The sequence below is a fragment of the Choloepus didactylus genome, chromosome 2, assembly GCF_015220235.1.
Source record: "Choloepus didactylus isolate mChoDid1 chromosome 2, mChoDid1.pri, whole genome shotgun sequence".
Lineage (NCBI taxonomy): Eukaryota > Metazoa > Chordata > Mammalia > Pilosa > Megalonychidae > Choloepus > Choloepus didactylus.
Genome location: NC_051308.1, coordinates 175365040 through 175387005, shown reverse-complemented (window position 1 = coordinate 175387005; position 21966 = coordinate 175365040). Strand labels below are relative to the sequence as shown.

Below are 21966 nucleotides of genomic sequence, written 5' to 3'. Positions count from 1 at the left end.
AAAGGGGTTAAAGCTGCTTATTTTGTGCCTTGTCATGAGACTCATAGGAGGCCCTCACCTAATTAAAGTAGCATTGTAATTATTACCAACATTGGCATCTATACATTGTCTTTGATAGTAATACCCTTTTAATTAATTTGAGGCTATAAAGTTGTGAACAACAGTTCTGAAAGTATGAGTCTTATACTGGTGTTTTGGATAAAAGACTAGGATGCTAAGAGTCTTTTAATAAATGCTAGGTCTTGAGTTTATTCTTTTACTTTTATTGGGAGGAGAGAAAAGGAAGGAGGAGCTTTGGGCTTCATGTTATTTCATAACCTTACTCCAGAGAATTTGATGTTGGGCTTATCTTTCACTTGCTCAACAAGGAATCTTACTCTGTTTGGCAGAAACGGCCTTTTTTTATTCAAAAGGGATAGATATCTTGTCTGGGTTTACTAGAATCTGTTTTGGGTGCCATAAGGACACTGAATTGTTTGAGGAGGGCCATCTCACTGAGACTATCAAAAAGGTGAATGCATTGAGTTTTAATAAGAAGTTTTGCATTTACTAACTTAGTCCTATTTGTAAGGGAGTATGCCTATTTTATTGCAAAAGTAACTGAGATGCTATAGCTAGTAATTGATAGAGCTGGATTTTGAACTTTTATCACATCATTTCATACTATAGGTCATGTTCTTTCCCTCCCATCGTTCTGCTTTGCCTACTCCAGAACTGTACTAATCTGCAATTGAGTATTGCATAGGAGCCCTGATAATGATACAAAACCTGTTTTTTAAAACAATTTTTTCTGCCTGTGTATACTTCTTTTTTTCCTATTATCAAGTCATCCAGTATCTTAGAAAATTGAAACTTGAATTTCTTTAAAATAAAAAGTCTACTTTTAAATATATTACCTTGAAGTTATTATTATTATTATTATTTTCATAGAAAGTGTTAGTTTACCAGTGACTGCTGCTGTTTGAGCTGTTTGCTTAGGGAGATTGAATAGTATCCCTTTGAGAGAAAAAAATGGCTATTTTACTGAAAAACAACACACTGATGGATCTTTTAGTTATAACAGACAAGATCCCCAGAAGTAGTTTATATGAGAGAAATGCAAATCAGAAATGGTTAACCTACTTTACTTAATATAGCACCAAGAATTACCAATTTGACTTTTGGCAACTTGAGAGGGAGAAAAAAAGAAGTGGACCCTAGAGACTCAGGAAAAAAGGAGATATGGAGGATTAAGTTCTTGGAAGACGTCTAATAGTTTGAAAACAAGTAGAACTTAGCAAAAGACATCCAAGGGAAAAATTCACAGTAGCAGGAATGGCCAAGGAACTCGGATACTAATATTCCATTTTAAATCTTCTCCTATTCTGGGCTGTATTGAAATCCTCTCTGTTTTCCCAAGACTTCAAAAACAAAAGTCTGGTATCTAGTGCTCTGGAGGATGAAGAAAAAATGACTAACCTGCAAACTTCAAAGTGGGTCAAAGAGAAGCCAGTGGCTCAAGAAAGTGATAAAAACAAATGGAAAAAGGATTTCTGAATGAGATGAGGCCAGAGAAAATATGTATCTCCTCTAAGGATTTTTAAATTTTGGAGAGCAAGTGAGGTGAGAAATCAAGCATTTCAACTGGCTATTGAAAAAAGGTGGCCCAGCAAAGAGTTTGGATTATCTAGTTATATTAAATAATAGTAGTTTATGTGGGAAAATGTTTAATTGAAGTTCAACTAAAGGATGAACATACAAATCACCTATAATTCCCCATTCACACAAATCCACTCATAAAATTTTTATGTATGTATTTTCAAACTGTTCACTATTCTAGTAAAATAACTGTTATATCTTTTAAAAATGTAATCAGGGCAGACATTACATTTAATTACCATTTTTCCTAACATCTTCCCATGTCAGTAAATGTTCATGTAGAATACATAATAATTGCATAGCTTGCTTAGCTATGCTTAGGTCTGCCAGAATTTATTTAGCTAATCTTTTATTATTGGATATTTGTGTTTTATTTCTATTTAAAACCACATGCAGATTAGTATCTTTGTTGCTATGTCCTATCGCAGTTATGAGTATTTTTGTCAATAATATTAGTTCCTACAAGTGGAATTACTGGGTCAAAGAATTTGCAAAAATAATGGGCTCTTCATGAAATTGTTCCAATTATACCAATTTACAGTTCCACAACAGTGTATGAAACGTTTCCCTTATAATCTCATCAAAGCTGGATAATAGGCTAAAAGAAGTGTTTTATATAGTTTTATTTTGTTTATCACTTTCCTTCTAAGGAAGGTCAGTTTTGTATTTTTTCCTTTCCCTTTTTCCTTTTTTCCTTTTCTTGTTTTTGTGTGAGAAGGTTCTGGGGAGAGGTGGTGTAGGAGAAGGTGTGAAGTAAATTACCTGCTCCTATCCTTAATTTATTTTTATGTTGGTGTATGAAGGTATAGAAATATGTCCCCTAAGAGAAAAATCAGACTGTAATTATGCCGAAATCATCAGTTTTTAGGTTATTGGTTATAAAGCAACCTTCCTATATTGAACAATAAAGAGAAATGGAAAGACTTGAACTAAAAGCAAGGTAGCAATAGCTGGTCATTATGGTAACAGAGGTGAAATAATGCTGATGGGAAAATAACACTTATGATCAGGTCAAGTTTATAAGCCACAGAGAAAGAAAATCACATTGCTTTTCTCCATCTATTCTTTTCTGACTTGGAAAAGGAGAGATAGAGGGATAGGCACTACCTAGGAAATATCATAATACAAATAATATAGTTTTCCCTGGCATTTTGGGGACTAGCTGAGATAGGCTGAGATAAGGTGAGCACAGTAATTAAAGGCGTTAGTCCTAGAGGGGGGCAGCCATGAGGCTTTCGGTAGATCCGCTATAAGCCCAGGAATATAGTAGAAGGAATGTTTCCACCCTACCAAGGATCCCAAAGGCTTGAGGCCATCTTTCTATTGCCAAAGCTACTTAGCAGCTACAGAATGATTTAAAACACATAGTCTCAGAATGGATACAACATCAGAGAGAGCAGGATTGTAATAAGATTGAGAACACTTTTAGAAAGCTGATTTGATCATAGGCCTTTGTGTTCATTTTTTTTTCTTTCAACTGTACTGAATAATATTTGCATTTTTAGTATCAAGGATAAAGTGGGCTATTTACTGGTTAATTGTGCTAGGTACTTTACATCTCACTTAATTTAATGAATAATTACTTATTAAAGTCACAGTTTGCCAGTAACCATTTTAATTTACATACAATGGTGGCTATAAATCTGAATTTTCAATATGTCAATCACCAGAGTAGAAAATAGCTGCTAGTTCATGCTATTGAACTTAGAACTATTAATAGGCAAGCTGAATTCACTTGGAGAGTTTACAGTAAAAAATGCCCCAGTCACCCATTAATCAGTATCTGGCATCATAACTTCCCAGCATTCACAGACATGAGCAGCTCCAGAAAAATACCCCAAATGCAGACAGAAACCAGTTAAAATAAACAAGAGATATAGAGGTAATGGACTCTACTGTATGACTGGCTAGTTTTCTAAATATAGAGAAAGAAGAACATTGATTTCTGATGGCTGTAGAGATCAAGGATCACCAACCCCCAAAATAGAGCAGAAGTATTCATTCATATTGTATGCAAGAAATCTTTATTAAGCACCCACTCTATGCCAAACCCTCCAGTAGGCACTGAAGGAGATGTGGTGACGATGGCAGCTATGGGTCTTATAGTACAGGTTAGTGGGAAATGAAGGCATTTAAATAATAAGGCAGGTGATATCACTGCCCTCCCCCTCCATGTGGGATCTGACACCCGGGGAGTGAATCTCCCTAGCAACGTGGAATATGACTCCCGGGGAGGAATCTAGACCTGGCATCATGGGATGACCAAAAGGGGGATGAGAAAGGAAATGAAATAAGCTTCAGTGGCAGAGAGATTCCAAAAGGAGCTGAGAGGTCACTCTGGTGGGCACTCTTATGCACAATATAGACAACCCTTTTTAGGTTCTAATGAATTGGAATAGCTAGCAGTAAATACCTGAAACTATCAAACTACAATCCAGAACCCATGAATCTTGAAGACGATTGTATAAAATTGTAGCTTATAAGGGGTGACAATGTGATTGGGAAAGCCACATGGTCCACACTCCCCTCTGTCCAATGTATGGATGGATGAGTAGAAAAATAGGGTAAGAAAAAAAAAAAGGCACCCGGTATTCTTTTTTACTTTAATTGTTCTTTTTCACTTTAATTTTTATTCTTATTATTTTTGTGTGTGTGGTAATGAAAGTGTCAAAAATTAATTTTGGTGATGAATGCACAACTATACAACAGTACTGTAAACAATTGAATGTACACTTTGTTTTGTATGACTGCATGGTATGTGAATATATATCAATAAAAAATGAATTAAAAAAATAATAATAATACATTAGTTGGAAGGTACTGTTATAGGTGATTCCACTAAGCTACAGAGAAGCATTAAGCTGGGGATCCCAGTCTGGTGTTTCCAGATAAAATAAAGGATGTCCAGTTAAATTCGAAATTCAAATAAACAATGGTTAATTTTTTGGCATACACATTTCCCAAACAATCTGTTGTTTATTTGAAATTTGAATTTAACTGGGCATCCTGTTTCATTTTGTTTTGCTTTAATAAATTTAACAACCCTATAATGCAATCTAGGAAGATCAGGAGAAACTGTAGAGGAGGTGACATGAGACCTAAGATCTGAAGGAATGAGTAAGAGCAGGAAAAAAATAGGAAACCAAGAGAAAAAAAGGAACCTGGACAGAAGAGAGATGTTAGAGGCCAACCAGCAGTGAAGGTAGGGAGCACCAAAATGCAGCGGAGATGAGTACCGGTGGTGAGAAGCAGAGGATTGACAGTGATGAGCCACAGAAATACAGAACAGAGACATGTATGAGAAGAGGGAAGAATTAGCAAACTTCTACTAACCTCCTAAGGTATTTGCTACAGGAGCAAGGTAAAAGAAACATCACCCATGACCAGCCAATCACCAAGTCTAGCTGACTGTACCCTTTATTTATTTATTTACATAGTTTGTGTGCGTGTGTGTGTGTGTGTGTGTGTGTGTGTGTGTGTGTGTTGTATGTGTGTGTTTTAAACTATGTTCACCTCTCTATCCTCCATCTCCTTTCTGGCTGCAACTTCTGCAAATCTCCTGATTGGTTTTCCATCTTCCTTCATACCACTCCACAGAGCAGCAAGATACCAATGCAAATCTGATCAGAGCCCTGCTTCACTTAGAACCTTGAGGGCATTTCCATGGCCTTAAGATCAGGTTCAACTTAATTAGGATTAAAATGTAGGTTTCCTGATATCTTTTAATGGAATATTTACAACCATGCTGTTTTAGTCAAGCTGTATATAGCCAACCCACATACGCTATACTTTACATGCATATTCGCAGTGAAAAGAGTTCAAAACCAATAGTAACTTTAAAGGCAAAATATTTTTATGAGTAAACAGTGTATAATATTATATATATATATATATATATATATATATATATATATATGTTTTATTTTGGGTGTGTTTATGGCTTCAGGTTTTAGATGGTCATTAGATATGCATAAATTTTTATATGTAATTATATAATATATATACATAGTTATATTACTTACACATAATTAGATAATTATAAGCACTGGCTCTCTCAGCAGCCTTCTATGAACAATATTGGGATTTAAGAAGCCCATTTATTAACCAATACTTACCAAATTCTTCATTAACACAGTCAACCATTCTTAAAGCAGAAAAAGAGGTCGACTATTATTTCACAGAGATAAGCCATAGACCTTCATTATTTTAAGTCTTTCATAACTGAGAATGTAATTACTTTCATGCTTTCAATGTTTTTAAATATCCCCTTATTGTTCAAAGAGCACAATCATAATGTGTAAATGACAAAAAAATATTTTTAATTGATATACATCATTTTCATACCTGAAGCAGAATACCATTTCTGAGCCATAGATTAACTAAGAATAACCAAGATATTTTGTTGCTAAACAAAGCAGAGTTGGAGTTAAGACATACCTATTATTACCTGCCAATTTGTTGTTTAGAACATAAATGTTACTATGGAAGATGTTTCACAAGAAAGATGGCTCATCATTTAGATGTCAAACACATGTAATAGCTGCCTTGAAAGTACTTGGGACTTTTCTTTCTGATGGAGCTTTAAAAATAAACTTGAATCCTCAGCTCCCTAGAAATGAATAATTTTAAACTAAAGAATTCTGGAATTGTCTTAGGGATGAACAGTTTGGGGTCATGAAAATTCCACAGATAGAGCTTTGACAGTGTACCACAATAAATGCTACAAAGTGCTCAGAGCAAGAGAAGAGAATAAGTTACTTCCTAGGAAAGTTGGAAAGCATTTGCAGAGGGAGTGATATTTGAGCTTTCTTGAGGATCTAAGAGTTCTCTAAGTTAAGGAGGTGAAGATCATACGTTGCAGAGAAAATCATTCACAAAAGCACGGAAGAATGCAAAGACATGGATATGTGCTGCATGAGAAGTTGGCAGCATTTACAGAGTAGGCTATTTGTGAAAACCAACTAAAAAGCTATTTAAATAGTGAAAGCCAGAGGAGACAACAGTACAATCTGACAAACCAGCAGCTACAGAGAGAAAGGGCCATATTTGAGAATCTGATCCATTTGTTACCCATTCAAAAATGGAAACTGATAGAACATAAATCATAGAAACTAATTCCAAGGTTTAGCTTAGGCAACTGCAGGAAAATCTACTCATTAACTAACAGATGGCAGTACCATAAGAAAATCAGACTTGGGAGAAAAAAATAGTCAACGTTAAATATTGTTATCAGTTTAAAGGACAGCGCGAGTAGCAGTGGATAAGAGAGTATGTACAGGAGGAGAAATTCATTGGGGAAAGCAATCTTGTGAGTCTTGTGATAAATATGAACTTTTAACAAGGAAAAAAAAAGCTCTTGCCAATTTCTCTGATATTGAGGTTACATTTATTTATACTATTTCTATTTAAAAGTGGAAAATGTCCAAAAAATATGATAAAATACCCTTGAAGTCCTGTACCATATCCACTTGCATCTACTATAATCTTTGAAAAACAATTAACCAGTATTCATTATGACTCTGAGATAAACAGAAAAAAAATAATTATTCTTATATATTCTCTTTACTTCAATTGGGAAAAAATATTAAGAATTTTATAAACATAAGCAAAATGCTTGATCTAAGAAGGTAAACAGATTAAATTATCTGATCCATTTATTTATCTTGAAATGCCCATCTTTTCTCCTGTTTTGACACTTTATTTTCTCATCCTCAATGCACACATACATGCACACACATGCATAATGAATATAAATCTATTTAATGAGATTTTTCCTACTACCCTTAAAAACATGAGCACACGGTCCAGGAAAATTATGAAATTATGTCACTTTTCTGCTTCAGATTAGATTTGGCCCTTGGTATAGGAGCCAACGGAATATAGCCTAGGAATATAGCTAGTGTTATTTAATGAAAAACCAGGTGTATTTTGTCTCCATTGTTTTGTTCTCCATATATCTAGAAAATGTGAAATAGAAAGATTTGTTCTGACAGCATTCATATGTTAATCACACTATAATTGCCAGAGGTGGATTGAGTTCTGACTGAGTTCATGAAAGAAAGACAAACATTGAATTTACATTTATTACTAAAAGAACTATTTGGTCTACAGTATTCTGTGTCACTCAAAAAAGTAAATTTTCCTATCTAAGGCTTGGTGCAAAATTTCAAGGTCATTCAAAGAACGTACTATCAAGAGACATTTCCATTTCAAAAGGGCTCATTAGTGACAAGGAAAACAAAATTTTAGAAATAACTTCCTCCCCATTTATTCATGCTATTGTAATAACACTTCACTGAAACCGTAAAACAGCCAAAGGGGATCACAAACTAAAATGCAATAAATTCTATTAAGCCTTTGCATTTAGAGATGTAATTTAATTGTAAGTTTCTCTTATAATGGATACACCTGCCCAAGAACTATGGACAACAGTAAACTCCCCAAAATCTCTGGATTATTCACACAGTGTGCTGGAATTATATCTGAAAAAGAGCTTTAATTATCAAAATGAGGCTGTTCTTATAACTGAATAATTGAAAAGTTATATAATTGGCACGTCTCATTCAGGGGTGGAAAAGGGAGTTCCCACAGATGATGTTTAAAGGCAGTGATTGATAAAAAGTAAAGCGTTTCATATTTGTATACCACTGACTTTAGGTCTATTCAATAAACTGCTTTTATAACAAAATAAAAGAGGAATAATAAAGAAAGAGATTAAAAACACCTTAGATTACACTTTGCCCCATCAAACTGGCAAAGATTAAAAATAAATTGGTAATGTCCACTGGTAATGGTGCAGGGAAACAGGTACTTATAAATAATAGTTTGGTGGCTATCAATTGGTACAAAAAATTGAGCAATTTTGCAATATTATCTAGAAGAATAAAAGTAAACTTTTTTCACAAGGTAAATGCAGAAAAATTTATATTTGAAGTTGTTTATTGAGGCATTAATTAAAATTTGGGAATATAGTCAATATCTATATTCCTATAATCAGGAGACTGGTCAATTGAATTAGTAGACATATTTACAACAGAATATTTCATTGTCTTCCAAAAGCACGTTTCCAGGAATGTTTAATGGTATGAGAAAATGTTCACAGTATAATGCTAGGTGAAAAAGCATGACACAAACCAATATATATAATCTTAATCATATATTTGTGTATATGTATATGTGTATTATATGTGTATATATGTATTTATGTTTGCATATGTATGTGTGTATTTATTAAAGTGTAACCTTAAATGAATGATAGAAAATATTCCAACAATTAACAATTGTTGCATCTGTGAGTGCATCTTCATATGCCTTTAATGCCCTTGCAGAAAGCTTAAATTAATATTTCTTTCATTTTAACTCTTTCAACTGAGAGTGACATCAAGGGGGGTTATATATTTTAGTTTCATGAAACTCTGAAAATCTTGCCAATTATAAAGCAGCTGCATTGATTTATACCCAAAGCAACCTAGTAGATGAAAAGGTTATCACTACGGACAGTGTTTACTTAGTTGAGCCTTAAAATTGCAGCATTTGCTCTACTATCCAGAAGATAGAAGTATGACCATTATTAACACTAATTAAATATTGAAAATCATAGAAAATATCAGAAGTTATCCTGAGTTATGTTTGAAGAATGAGTATAAAGTAGCATAAAATGTGTATATCAGTTTGTAAAGATAGATCTTTCATCATGTCTTATGAAGGCCACCATATTGACATTGTGTCATATTACAAAAGGCAAAAGAATCCCTTAGATGAGACAGTGACACAGGAAGCGCTTTCTTGCTAGTCCCTACTAAAACTTTACTAAAAGCTGTGATAGAAGGTGTGATGCATTCCTCATAAAGTGAACTTTTCACAAAAATAAATATTAACCACTTATATGCCCATATTTTCATTAAATTAAGCATCTGATTAAACTACATCTAAATACACTAATCTTTGTCTTTTCGTGGACCCTGCCGAATAATTGATTTTTTCTTAATAATTCAGTCATGATTAAGAACATAAATCATTTTCTTGTACTACAACATAAAAATGTCTCAGGAGATATTAAGGTGTAATAACATCATCTCAGTAATTTATTCAAGGATCAGATAAGTGATTAGATTAAGCTTCCTCCCAAACCTATGATTCTGTTAATTAAACAGCCTCTATTTGATTAATACTGCTTCAATCTCTGATAGTATGTCTCTATATAAGCAAGACCTTGAGTATTATTTCATTATTCACAATATGAAAATTGGATCTTTGAGAGTATCCTGATGCTTAGAAATTTTTTTCTTCATTGTGCTCTTGGCTAAGGTTTACAACTTGACTTGAAGTGAAGTCCTTCAAGTTACATAGCTGGCGTAGTTTGTTATGGAATTGGAACTTGTTCCTGAACTTGGACTGTTTTTAATCTAATCTTGATGTTTGCTTTGTACTGTCCTCTCAGCTATGTTTGCATATTTAAATAAGTCAGTAGATAAAAATTCCCGTTGGAGAGAGAAAGACAGAAGTATTGAAATATTGGTATTACTCACCTATATAATAAAACAAGGAGGGTGTTGAGTAAGCATGTATGTGTCATTAAACTGTACACATTTTCTCCCAAGAGATTTTTCCAGATTGATTCTATAAATCTTAGATTTCTATTTTTTAAAGAAAATATTTTTAAGGTTATTGTAATAATGGTGAGGAGAAGGAGGAGAACAAAGACAACTTTATTTATAGTCAGGAATAGTTTGAGAAGACTTTGCAAAAGAAGAATCATTTGAACTTCAATAAGTGATCTAAACTCAAATTCTATGGGATTTTATTTATTAGTATACAGTAAAATGTGTGGACCTAAAGGACCTAAAAATATTAAAGGACCTAAAGATATTAAAGAGTAAAAGAGAAAAAATTGGAGTTTAGTACTATAAGAAGTTCCAATTCATAAATTTCTGAACATCATCCACTGTGATGTCTTAAGACCTGCAAATTATAACAACCAACAAATTAAATCAGTCTACATGATTTTTAAAGATATAATGGTTTTCCCATAAACAGATAGGATTTGCATAGATGAAGAAAATGGATAAAGAACATTTTGTATTGGGAGTGCTGTAAGTTACAGCACAGAATTGGAAAACTTGGGAGTACTAGATGGGTTAAATAGGGCCTGAAAGTCAAGCTAAAGAATCTTGTAGACCAGCTTTTCCTAAAATGTGTGATTCAGAAGACTAACTCCTAATTTTGATAGACTTACAATTAAAATTTATAAATTTTATAGCATAACAAACATTGATTTGAGCAAAGATAAGCATGCTTGCTTCTTTATCACAGGACCTTTCTGAGTTCTTATTATGCTAACATGTACTAATTACTTCCAAGAAGAAGATTTGATCTAGAAACATGGGCTGGGGAATCTTACTGTTGAAAATGTAGAGTCAATGAAGTATTTAAAACAGAGAAATGGGCATGAATTTTAGGGGATTGCTCAATATATTAAATGTATGCATCAATATATAAAATGGATAAGACTCTAACCTTTCCTTTTATAACAATTATCATAATGTGCAATAATAGATTTATTTCTGTATTTTATTCTATATTTGTCCCCATCACTCTCCTGTGAATTCTTTTGATCAGGGACCATATTTCTTTTATTCACTGATATATCCTCAAACATATGACCCAGTACCTAGCAAAGAGTTTGCATTTAACAAATATTTGTTGAATAAGTTATTGCACAAGAAAGAAGTTTGGAAATAGTGTGCTTAGGTGGCAGTATTACTAGGAGTTGGTAAAGATCTGAATTATATTGATTGGATGGTAAAGGAAGAGAAGGAGAAGTAAAGAAGGAAAGATCAGTAAAAGATGACTGCAAGGGACAGAATTAAGACAACTGAAACACACCTAATCAAAACAAGAAATCAAGATTAAAAGTACAGTGCTTGGTACAAACTAGGATCTTAAATTTTCAAAAGACAATAAATAGTCAAGCTGAGTTTCATTTATAGATGTGTATCTCATTAAGTAGTTAGACACAACATCAAGGATGATGGTTTATATTTGGTATCATTCTTAGAAAGAGGCTCTTTGAAGCCAGTAGTTGAAAATTTGTGGGAAGATTCTACTCAGACAGGTACTGTGCTTTCCTTCTTGATTTCTTTTTTTTTTTTCCTTGATTTCTTATGTGACCATACCAGCATTAAAGACCACATGAGGGTTTGCCCGAATAACAGCCCATTAATTCTAGTGAAGACACACTGGTTTCCTTGTATTGGTAGCAAACCAAGTCGTGTGAAGGAATTGCAGACTTTCAGATATTATGATGATAAGATGAAAATAAACTCATGAAATCTGAGTATTTTGGGAATGTGAACATTTTAACAGTCAAAAAAACAAACAAACAATCCTCAAATGTTCCATCTGAAGTCCTAGAATCACCGTGTATATTGTCTTGATGAGCAGGTTTCAGGGATATACTTGAAATTAGGTAAGAGTGTAATGATGTTTCTTGAAGTAGGACATAGAGAGAGCTTGGCAGGTTTCCATTTCCCTCTGGCACACTTAGTGAAGCAAAGAGTTTTTCAATGAGTAAACTCATTTGTCATTTGAGAAATGCAAGACTGTGCCAACAGACGAAGAAAGCCAGAGTATTTGTCACAAGAAATCTTGAAAAGATTGAACTTTCCTTTGATCCTTTATCTTTCCAAGTATGAAATATTAGGAAACAGTAACATGGACAGACATTGGTCTAAAATCCTAGGGAATGCAAAGGTATTGAAAGTCGAGTGCTTTGATATATATATTCTTATTGCTTGAATCTAATGTTGCAGGCATAATTCTCAAGTGGTTCAAACCCAGGAAGGATTTGAAGAATGTAACAAGATGAGTCTTTCTGCTACTTCACCCATGTTAGCCCATGTTAGCAAGTCCTGCTGTTTAAATGCATTTGACTCTGTGGGGAAGTGTTGAAAGGGAGGCTAACTGCACGTTGTGGTTGTAGAAGAAGAAAAAGCCCCTTTAGCTATTCAATTTAGATTAAAAAACTGTAATTAAAGAGAGAGGGGAAGCCATGCAGTGTTGTCTGGATTGAAAAAAGGAGTCTCTTATCTTCGATTTCAAGAAATATACTAGAAGAGCTTTACAGGAAGAGATGAGTACCTGTGTTCCTCATGCCTTTTAAAATCACGTTGAAAACCTGAGAGGCTAAGGAGTCCTCTTTGGGATGCCTGCTGAGCCTATCTGGTAACACCAGAAATCAGATGGCTATTGAGTACAAGTCCAGATACTGGGTTTGTGGTTACATGCTTCAGCTGCATCCTGGGAAGTGGTCATAATTCAAGGAGAAGCAAAAATATCCTTCTACATATTGTATGTATAACTTGTACATGCCTTCTTGGGTGTTGTGTTCTACTCAATTCCTGAAACATTTCCTCCAGTCTATCTTCATTTTTCTCCTTTTGACATTCAAAGAATTCTTGGAAATCCATTACTAGATAAGAGAATGATGTTATTTTCCTCACTGCTACCATAGAATTGATTTGCACCTATGTAGTATTCTATGTGTAAGTGGCTGTTAAATATGTGTGTGTGAGTGTTGATGATAGAATTGCTAGTAAATTCATGTCTTTTAAAATTCTTGTATACTTAATGTATTTCATCATTGTCAATATAATGCAGTGTCTGTTAACAGAAAATATCAGTGGCTTTGGGTAAGGAGAAATGAGATCAATCCCAGTTCTACCAATTATTCTGTGTATGACCTTAATCAAGTCAGACACTCACTTAACCTTAATGAGTGTATCATTAAAATATGGAAAATATATATGAACTTCCTACTTTACATGAAAATGCAAGGTGGTGGATGATTTTTTAATAGTGGTAACATACATAACATAAAATTTCCCATTTTAACTATTTTTAAGTATATACTCCAGTGGTATTAATTATAGTCCAAGTGTTGTGCTACCATCACCACTATCTATTACCAAGACTTTTTCATTACTCTGAACAGAAATTTAAAATTATTCCCTCACCTCAGCCCCTGAAAGCCTCTAATCTACCTTCTGTCTCTACCAATGTGCTTATTCTAGATATTTCATATAATTTGAATCATAAAATATTTGTCCTTCTGTGTCTGGCTTATTTCACTTAACGCAATGATTTCAAGGTTCATCCATGCTGAAGCATTTATCAGAACTGCATTCCTTTTTTTGGCTGAATAGTATTCTACTATGTATATACCACCTTCTGTTTGTCCATTCCTTTGTTGGTGGACATTTGGGTTGCAAAGCAATGGATTTTAAATGCTTTTGAAATTTTGCCAGGACTGTACAAGTAAAAGTCATTATAATCACCTTTAGTTCCATACTCATTTGCTTATCCAGTTAAAATTTATAAAGTATCCACTTGAACCAGTTGATAAGCAATTCACTAGGAATATATAGTGTTGAACAGGCTACTTATGGTCCCTTTCCTTATAGAGTTTTCAATTTAGTGAAGAAGACTGATATTGAGTAAGTAATTAACATGTGACTAAGGAGAATTGCAACACACAGTTGAGCATATTCCCGAGAATCACAATTTTGCCTTGATGAATAAGGAGAAGCTACTTTGAGGAAGAAAGCTTAAGGTTTAACTATAAGATCAGTAAAATAAAAATTTTTAAAAGGCAGGGTAAAATGTGTCCTATGTAGAGGCAGCCTCATTTCTGAAAGCCTTGCTATAACAAAAGCATATAGTCTTAAGAATACAAAGGAAGTCATGAATTCAGAGAACACAGAAAGCAATGAGAAGAGTGGTACATGGTGAGGATGGACAAGGGGCTGGTTTAGTGACTGTGGAAGGCAGGATTCAGATCACAGGACCATAACACACTTAGTAAACCTTGCAAAAACTTTGGACTTTACCTTGAGTACAGAGAGGACTATTGAAGTATTTGCAGCAAGGGGGTAGCATAATAATATTTGTGTTTTAAAAAATTCACTCCTGCTGCACTGTGGAGGTAGAACAATAAAAAAAGAGAGATGGGTATAAATGCAAGAGATTATAATAATTTGAATTAGGTTGATGGGCAATTGAGATGAAGAAAAATAGGCTCAATTTAGGAAATGTGTAAGCTATTTAATGGTTAGGACTTAGTGATTGTTAGATGTGACAAGTGGGGGAGCTGGAGGAGTCAAGAATAATGCCAAGCTTCTCTTTTAAGAAATGAGGTGAAAGCTACTGCCAGTCTCTGAGATTGGGGACAAGAGGAAGAAGAAATTGGGATATTTGAGGCAGTAATTGTTAACACATAGTGAATGCTTACAACTTGAAGATACAATGTTAAGTGCTACATATGAACTCTAACAGCTCATGTAATCTTTACATGTAATTTTACAAATGAGAAAACTGATAAAGGTAAAATAGTGAAATGCCTAGGGTCATGTAAGCAGGCAATTGGCTCCAGAGTCCAAGCTCTTGACCATGAGGATGTGCTGCCTCTCAAGAGCGTCATTTGAGAATTGAACCTGTTAAACAAGTTTGAAATTTCCACAAATCATAAAATGGAGAGGATGAGAGAAGTAAACCTGAGTTAGAGATAAAAATTTTACAGGCATCCACATATCAATGCTAAATAAAGTGGGAGTCACTTTATTTAATGCTCAAGTAAGAAAGAATCAGACAGCAGCTTGGAAAACTTCCTTTTAAACATGGAAGTGAATTTTCCACCTTCTTGATTTATCTCTTCTTACAACCAGGACTCCACTAAACTAAAAGAAATTAGAGAAAATTGAAGAGGTAACATCAGCAGATAATAAATGCTAACAAATTTTAGAAGGCAAGGACTGAAGAAGATGTAGTTTATATGGATCTGCATTGTAAAGAACATTGTTTGTTACATTATAAAGTGTCCACAAAGGTATATGCAAAGTGAAGCAAACTGGTTTACCCCTAGGCCTCCTTGGAACTTTGGAGATACCAGGTATCAGGCAAGGAACTGAAAAGACTTAGTGATGACAATAGGAGAATTGTCTGAAGCTCTTTCTGTACAGTGGATGGTCTACACAAAGCTACATGAATATTTTTCCAGAATATTCCTCAGCTTGCTTCCAGATCAGCCTACAGTGAAATCCATCATATGTACAAAGCTTTACTCTTCAATATTGAAGGACAGCTGAGAACATCAGGTATTTGTGGAAAGTATCATAAAAGATGAAGACCCAAAGACTCAAATAGAAAATAATACTCAGAATCTAATTCAGGGTGCAGAGGAAAAAGACAAAAAGCCTATCATTAGTATCTTTTTAGAGAAATGAAAATGACATGGCATCCTGAGATACAGATAGGATACTATGAGAGAGAAACATTCAGGAAACAAGAAGTAGCTCTTGGAAAGTAAAAAATTATGCTTTCAGATAGAAGATAATTCAGCAGATGTATTTAGAAGATAAAGTTGAGAAAATCTTCCAGAAAATAGAATAAAAAGACAAAGACATGGAAAATAATCAAATTAAAGGATAAATCTAGGAGATAGCTCCTATATATAGCTAATAGAGATTCCAGAAAAAAGAGAATGGAAAAAAGAAATTATCAATTAAGTAATACCAGAAAATTTATCAGTTTCCAAAGTGAAAGTATCTATTACATTGGATGAAAAAGCAGCATACACACACACAAACTGATAATGAAGTTTATTGCCATGAAATTTCAAAAGACTGATGATAAAGCAAAAAATCCTAAAATCTTCTGGTGGAGGGGAAGGTAGATGTACAACAGTATTTTGAATATGAATGTAATTGGGTTTCTATACAGCAACCTTAGAAGCTAGAAAATAATAAATAGACTGTGCCTTCAGCTTTATGAAGGAAAATGATTTCTGACTAAGTCTAAATCCAGCCAAACTACCAATCATTTCTGTGGTTTGTGTGAACCATTTGAAGACATGCAAGTTCTTAAAAAATGTGTATACTATAGACCCTTTCTTAGCAAGCTATTAGTTTATTTCACCAAATTGAAGGAATAAATAAAGAAAAAAAGAACACACAAAATCCAGAAAATAAGAAATAACAGGAAAAAAAAAAGAAAAAGAAAAAGAAAAATTCACAAGATGATGGTGAAAAGAAATTCTAACATGATAGCTATGTGTCAGGTGAAGAAAAGAAATGACTCCAGACTGGAGCAAGAAGATAACGGGCTTCCAAAGTATCTAAAGGGGGTGGGGGTTGGGGGGTAAAAGAAGGAAAAGAGAGAAAAAGAGAAAGAAAAAAAATTACATGTGTTTGACCATATCAAGAGAAGGTAATCAGCAAATTTTTTTGTGAAGAACCAAGCAAAGAAGAAAATGGCGCAATTTTTAACTCGAAATAAAATGTGATCAAAATGTCGTGGTATATAGCCATAATAAAAATACTATTAATTTAAAACAAATTTGTGAGATGTCTATTTTTATTGATTAGACACATGTTGGAATTTGGTAGAGGAAAGGCAAATCCCCATGTTTTACATACTTACAATTGAAATATCAAGGAGAAGCACTTCAAGCAAGTTTAAAAATATCAAGGAAAACATTGGAGGATAGAAGGAGTTAAGATCAAGAGAGAGACAATGAACCAGGCACCAAAGTCATCAATAGATGTGGAGAAGTGTTCATGAGCTCGATAAGTGAATGGGATGAGGAAGAGTAGATGACATTACCAGGTAACAAGACCCTCCGAGGAACAGTGGTTTTACAGGATGAGAGACAAGTAGTAGTTTTTATAGAGTAAGGAGGATGAGAACCCCACCTTCTAACCCAGAAGTGTAAGGAGTGAGAAAATCAGGTGCTCCACTTTCAAAGGCTATAAGATAAATGAAGGCCTCAGGAGAGAACCAGGCTTCATTTCAGACTTCCAGGGGGAAAGCAAATTCAGTGACGAGGTTGAGGCTCTATGAGATGGTTGATCATGATAATGGCACAATCTAGGAGTTCAGAGGGAGTAGGAGAAAAGAAATTGGGTCAGAGGACAAGTTCAGTGCAATATGAGGGGGAAGGGTGAGAGAAGAGATAGGGAGGATGATTGGAAGAGCCTACATTTTGAGTCTTAGAAAGCATTTCTAAGTGAGTTGAATTCCAAAAGTTTTCATGGACAGTGGATGCTCTGGACAATGGACCAGGTGCAGGTCTGGGTATTCTCATTTCCTTTTGGCTCATAATAAAGATAGACAGGGGCAGCAAGAGACAGCTATCAAAAAGTAGCCACATGGTCCAGCACATAAAGGTGAATGACAGGCACTGGATACCAGGAAGCGTGAACAATTGACTCATCACTCATGCGTGAGTCATAGAGGCAGACGGTGTAGGTCTTGAGTCAACCCTCTGACATCACTGCTGAGTGGTCAAAACGGCTACTAGTCACTCAAATTGAAAACCTGGGAGTATTTCAAGACATCTCTTTTAATCTATCACCAGGGAGAGCCATGAAGGTCACCAACACCACAATCAGGGATTTCAAGTAAGGGCAGGTCAGTTACAACACCTTGTGATTCAGGCTCCCATAAATTAGAAGTGTAGGAGTTTGAGAGTTAGAAGGGAATGGCAAAAAAGATCCTATTTTAAATGGTTTTTCATCAACTTTCCACAGATTGCATATGAAAATTCTGAAAGTTTAAGTTTTCACATACAAACCTGTCCCCAAAATATGTTTTTATTAATTTCATATGTTAAAGGAGGCAAGAAGGAAGACTGCAGGCTGAACATTGAACAGTGCTTAAGCATATTGTATTCGTTTGCTTTCAAATTTGATTTGACCTAAGTAATTTAAAAAGCAAAATGCTATATTATTTTTATAGACATATTAATTTACTTTCAGCAATAAATTTATGTTCTTGAGTGATAATCACTTAATAAAATTCAAGTTTTAAATTAATATTTATTCAATACTAATTCTGTAGTCAGCAAACTGTACTGGGTACTATGAATTGAAAAATGTGTAAGATAAGATCTTCTCCTCAAAGACCGTGCCTAGTACATGGGGAAGTATTTCACTCAATTAGGAAGCAATGTGATTAGTGCCCTGAGAACTCAGAAGACACAACTCATTCTTCTTGGGGGAGAACAATCACAGAGACAGTGACCTTTGAGTTAGCATGAAAAGTTTTTCAAGTAGTTAGCACCAACTGAAGAGAGTTGTGGGGGAGGGTGTCAAACATAATGATTTATTCATTCATGCATTCATGTGTTCATTGTACAGTTATTATTGAAGATGTACTACATTTCAAATACTAACACAACAAAAGATGAACAAAACACAACTCCTGCCCTCAAGAGGTTTCTGTCTAGGAGAAGAATGACATGAAAAACAATAAATTTGATAAAGTGTTGTAGGTTCCATGATATAAGACTTTGCAAGGTTTCATGGAATTGGATCAGTTTAACCTAGCAGAAGAGGAGAAAGAAATGTGAGAGATATCACACACATTTCTACTATGATTCCAAGTTATTTTCTCCCATCAATATTATAAGATTCATAAAGCTAGACCCTCATTCTGAAGCAAATAACAAATCCAATTCTAATCTTTAGCTCCAGTAGAATGTAAGGTCCATTAAAATTGAGACTTGTTCAGTTCATCACTGTACTGTTAACACCTAGATCAGTGCCTGGAACATAATGGTTTTTCAAAAAATATCTGTTGGCTGATGAAATTAATATGTGGATCGAAGAGAAGACGTTATAAACCTTACAGATGAAACTTGAATATTTTTGCAAAGATGAAAGAATGCATTTTTCTTCCAACAAATTCTGAATATTGCTGTTCTGCACTGTAATCCATGTAAACTTTTAAAAAATATGTATTACAGGTTCATGTTTCTATTGAGAGTACAATTATGGTATATTGAAAATAGCACTGAACCAAGAATCAGGATTGTATTCCAGGCCAATACTGCTGTTCCAAAGCTGTGTAATAATGAGAAGTCTCCTAATTTCTCTATATAAATAAATCATTTATTTATTTGTGACATGGGGATAAAACCTATTTCACATATCTTGCAGAGCTATGTAAGGATTATATGATATAATGCATGTACATGGCTTACACAAATTTAAAACATTATAGAATTATAAAATATATACCAAAATTATATTTCTGAGTTTTAAATGCTACAATGATGTCTTTAAAAGACATTAAGTTAAGCTATTGTTTCTTTCTGTTTTTCTTTAGTGCAGTGCCTGGAGATGACCACCAAACGGAAAATCATCGGCCGTCTGGTGCCATGTCGATGTTTCCGAGGTGAAGAAGAAATCATCTCAGTTTTAGATTACTCCCACTGCAGTCTTCAGCAGGTGCCAAAGGAGGTCTTTAACTTTGAACGGACATTAGAGGAGCTTTACCTAGATGCCAATCAAATTGAAGAGCTACCCAAGGTAATTTTTGACAATCAAAAATACATACTGGAAATAAGTCTTTTATAATTTCAAAACTTGATATAATGATAATACTAAATACAACCTTCTGTTTTAATTTGCTAAAGCAGCCAAATGCAGTATTCCAGAAATGTGTTAGCTTTTACAATGGAGATTTATTAACTTACAAATTTACAGTTCTGAGGCTGTGAAAATGTCCAAATCAAGGCATCAACAGGACAATACCTGAACTCTGAAGACAGACTTCTGGCATCCTTAGTTCATCTGTCACATGGGAAGGCACATATGGCATGTCTGCTGGTTCTCCCTTCTCTCCTGGGTTTTTTTGCTTCCAGCTTGTGGCTGCTACATCTGTGGCTTTCTTTCTGAGCTTCTGTGTGTTGCTCACTTTTAGCTTCTGTCTCTCTTAGCTGCTGTCCATCCTTCTCTCTAAGCTTCCCTGGCTTTTCTCTCTGCTTCTTTGGGGCTTTCTCCTCTGAGCTTCTCTGTGTTGTATCTTCTTATAAAGGACTCCAGTAAGAGAATTATGACCCATGCTGAATGGGATGGATCACATCTCAACTTAAGATCCTACTCACCAAAAGATCCTACTAATAACGGGTCCAAACCCATGAGAGTGGATTCACTTTAAGAACATGCTTTTCTGGGGTGCATACAGTTTCAAACCATCACACCTTCTCTCTGGGTAATAGACAAATCATTCAAATTGGTATAACTACCCCTCAATATTCTCATTACCTTTTAATGCTGCTAGATTTGTATGTTTATGTGATATGTTAGTAACAAATTGCACTCCATGAAAATCATTGCTGTGTGGATTATGCCTTGTTCTTTTCATTGAAAATGGCTTCCATGAAAATACAGATTAGGGGGTTGAGATAATAGATTATGTTTAAAAAAGAAAGGAAAAACATGATGGTCTCTATTGCAGAAATGAAAATTTGTAGGTTTTATTTTAAGATGACATTTTTGTTTGTTTGTAGTTTGTTTTATTAGGGAATTTGTGGGATCACAGAAAAATCATCTATAAAACACAGGGTTCCCCTATACGACTCTATAATTAGTACCTTGCATTACTGTAATAAATTTGCTACAATTGATAAGAGCACATTTTTATAATTGTACTAACTATAGACCATGTTTTACATTAGGGGCTACTGTGTTGTACAGTCCCATGGACTTTTACAAAAAATGTTATTCTACTAACTATAAAATGTAAAACTTCCCTTTTAAACACATTTTAATATGTATTATTCAGTGTTGTTAATTACATTCACAATGTAGGGCTACAAACACCACCATGCATTATCAAAACTTTTTCATCATCCCAAATAAGTTCTATACAATTTAAGCATTAACTCCCTATTCCCTACTCCACCACGTTCTATATTCTAGATTCTGGCTCAAAGAGTTTGCTTATTTTAATTATTTCATATCAGTATTTATCCCTTTGTGACTCACTTATTTCGCTCAATGTGATGTCTTCAAGGTTTATCCATGTTGTTGCATGTTTCAGAGCTTCTTTCCTTTTTATGGCTGAATAGTATTCCACTGAATGCATATACCATATTTTGCTTATCCATTTATCAGTTGATGGACACTTGGTTTGCTTCCATCTGTTGGCAATTGTGAATAATGGCACTATGGATATTGGTGTGCAAATATCTGCTCATTTCCCTGCTCTCAATTCTTTTGGGTATATACCTAGAAGTGTGATTGCTGGGTCATATGGTAATTCTATATTTAACTTTCTAAGGAACTGTCTTCCACTGGAGCTACACCATTTTATGTTCCCACAAACAATGAATGAGTGTTCCCATTTCACCACATCCTTTCCAACATTGGTAATTTTTTCTTTTTTTTTTTTTTTTTATAGTAGCCATACAAGTGGGTGTGATATCTCATTGTGGTTTTGATTTGAATTTCCCTAATGGCTGATGATATTGAACATCTTTTCATGATC

The 21966-nt window shown here is 34.3% G+C and overlaps 1 protein-coding gene across 8 annotated transcripts in view; it reads left to right on the top strand.

The window, feature by feature from the left end:
- LRRC7 (leucine rich repeat containing 7) overlaps window positions 1-21966 on the top strand; it is a 618288-nt gene that overhangs the window by 185823 nt on the left and 410499 nt on the right. For all 8 annotated transcript variants that reach the window (XR_005215335.1, XM_037826923.1, XM_037826929.1 and 5 more), the window contains exon 3: window positions 19801-20003. Coding sequence is in view for 7 of the 8 variants with exons in the window: in XM_037826923.1 (XP_037682851.1) it covers window positions 19801-20003 (203 nt within the window). In the remaining variant the exon portion in view is untranslated. The remainder of the gene's footprint in view (window positions 1-19800; window positions 20004-21966) is intronic.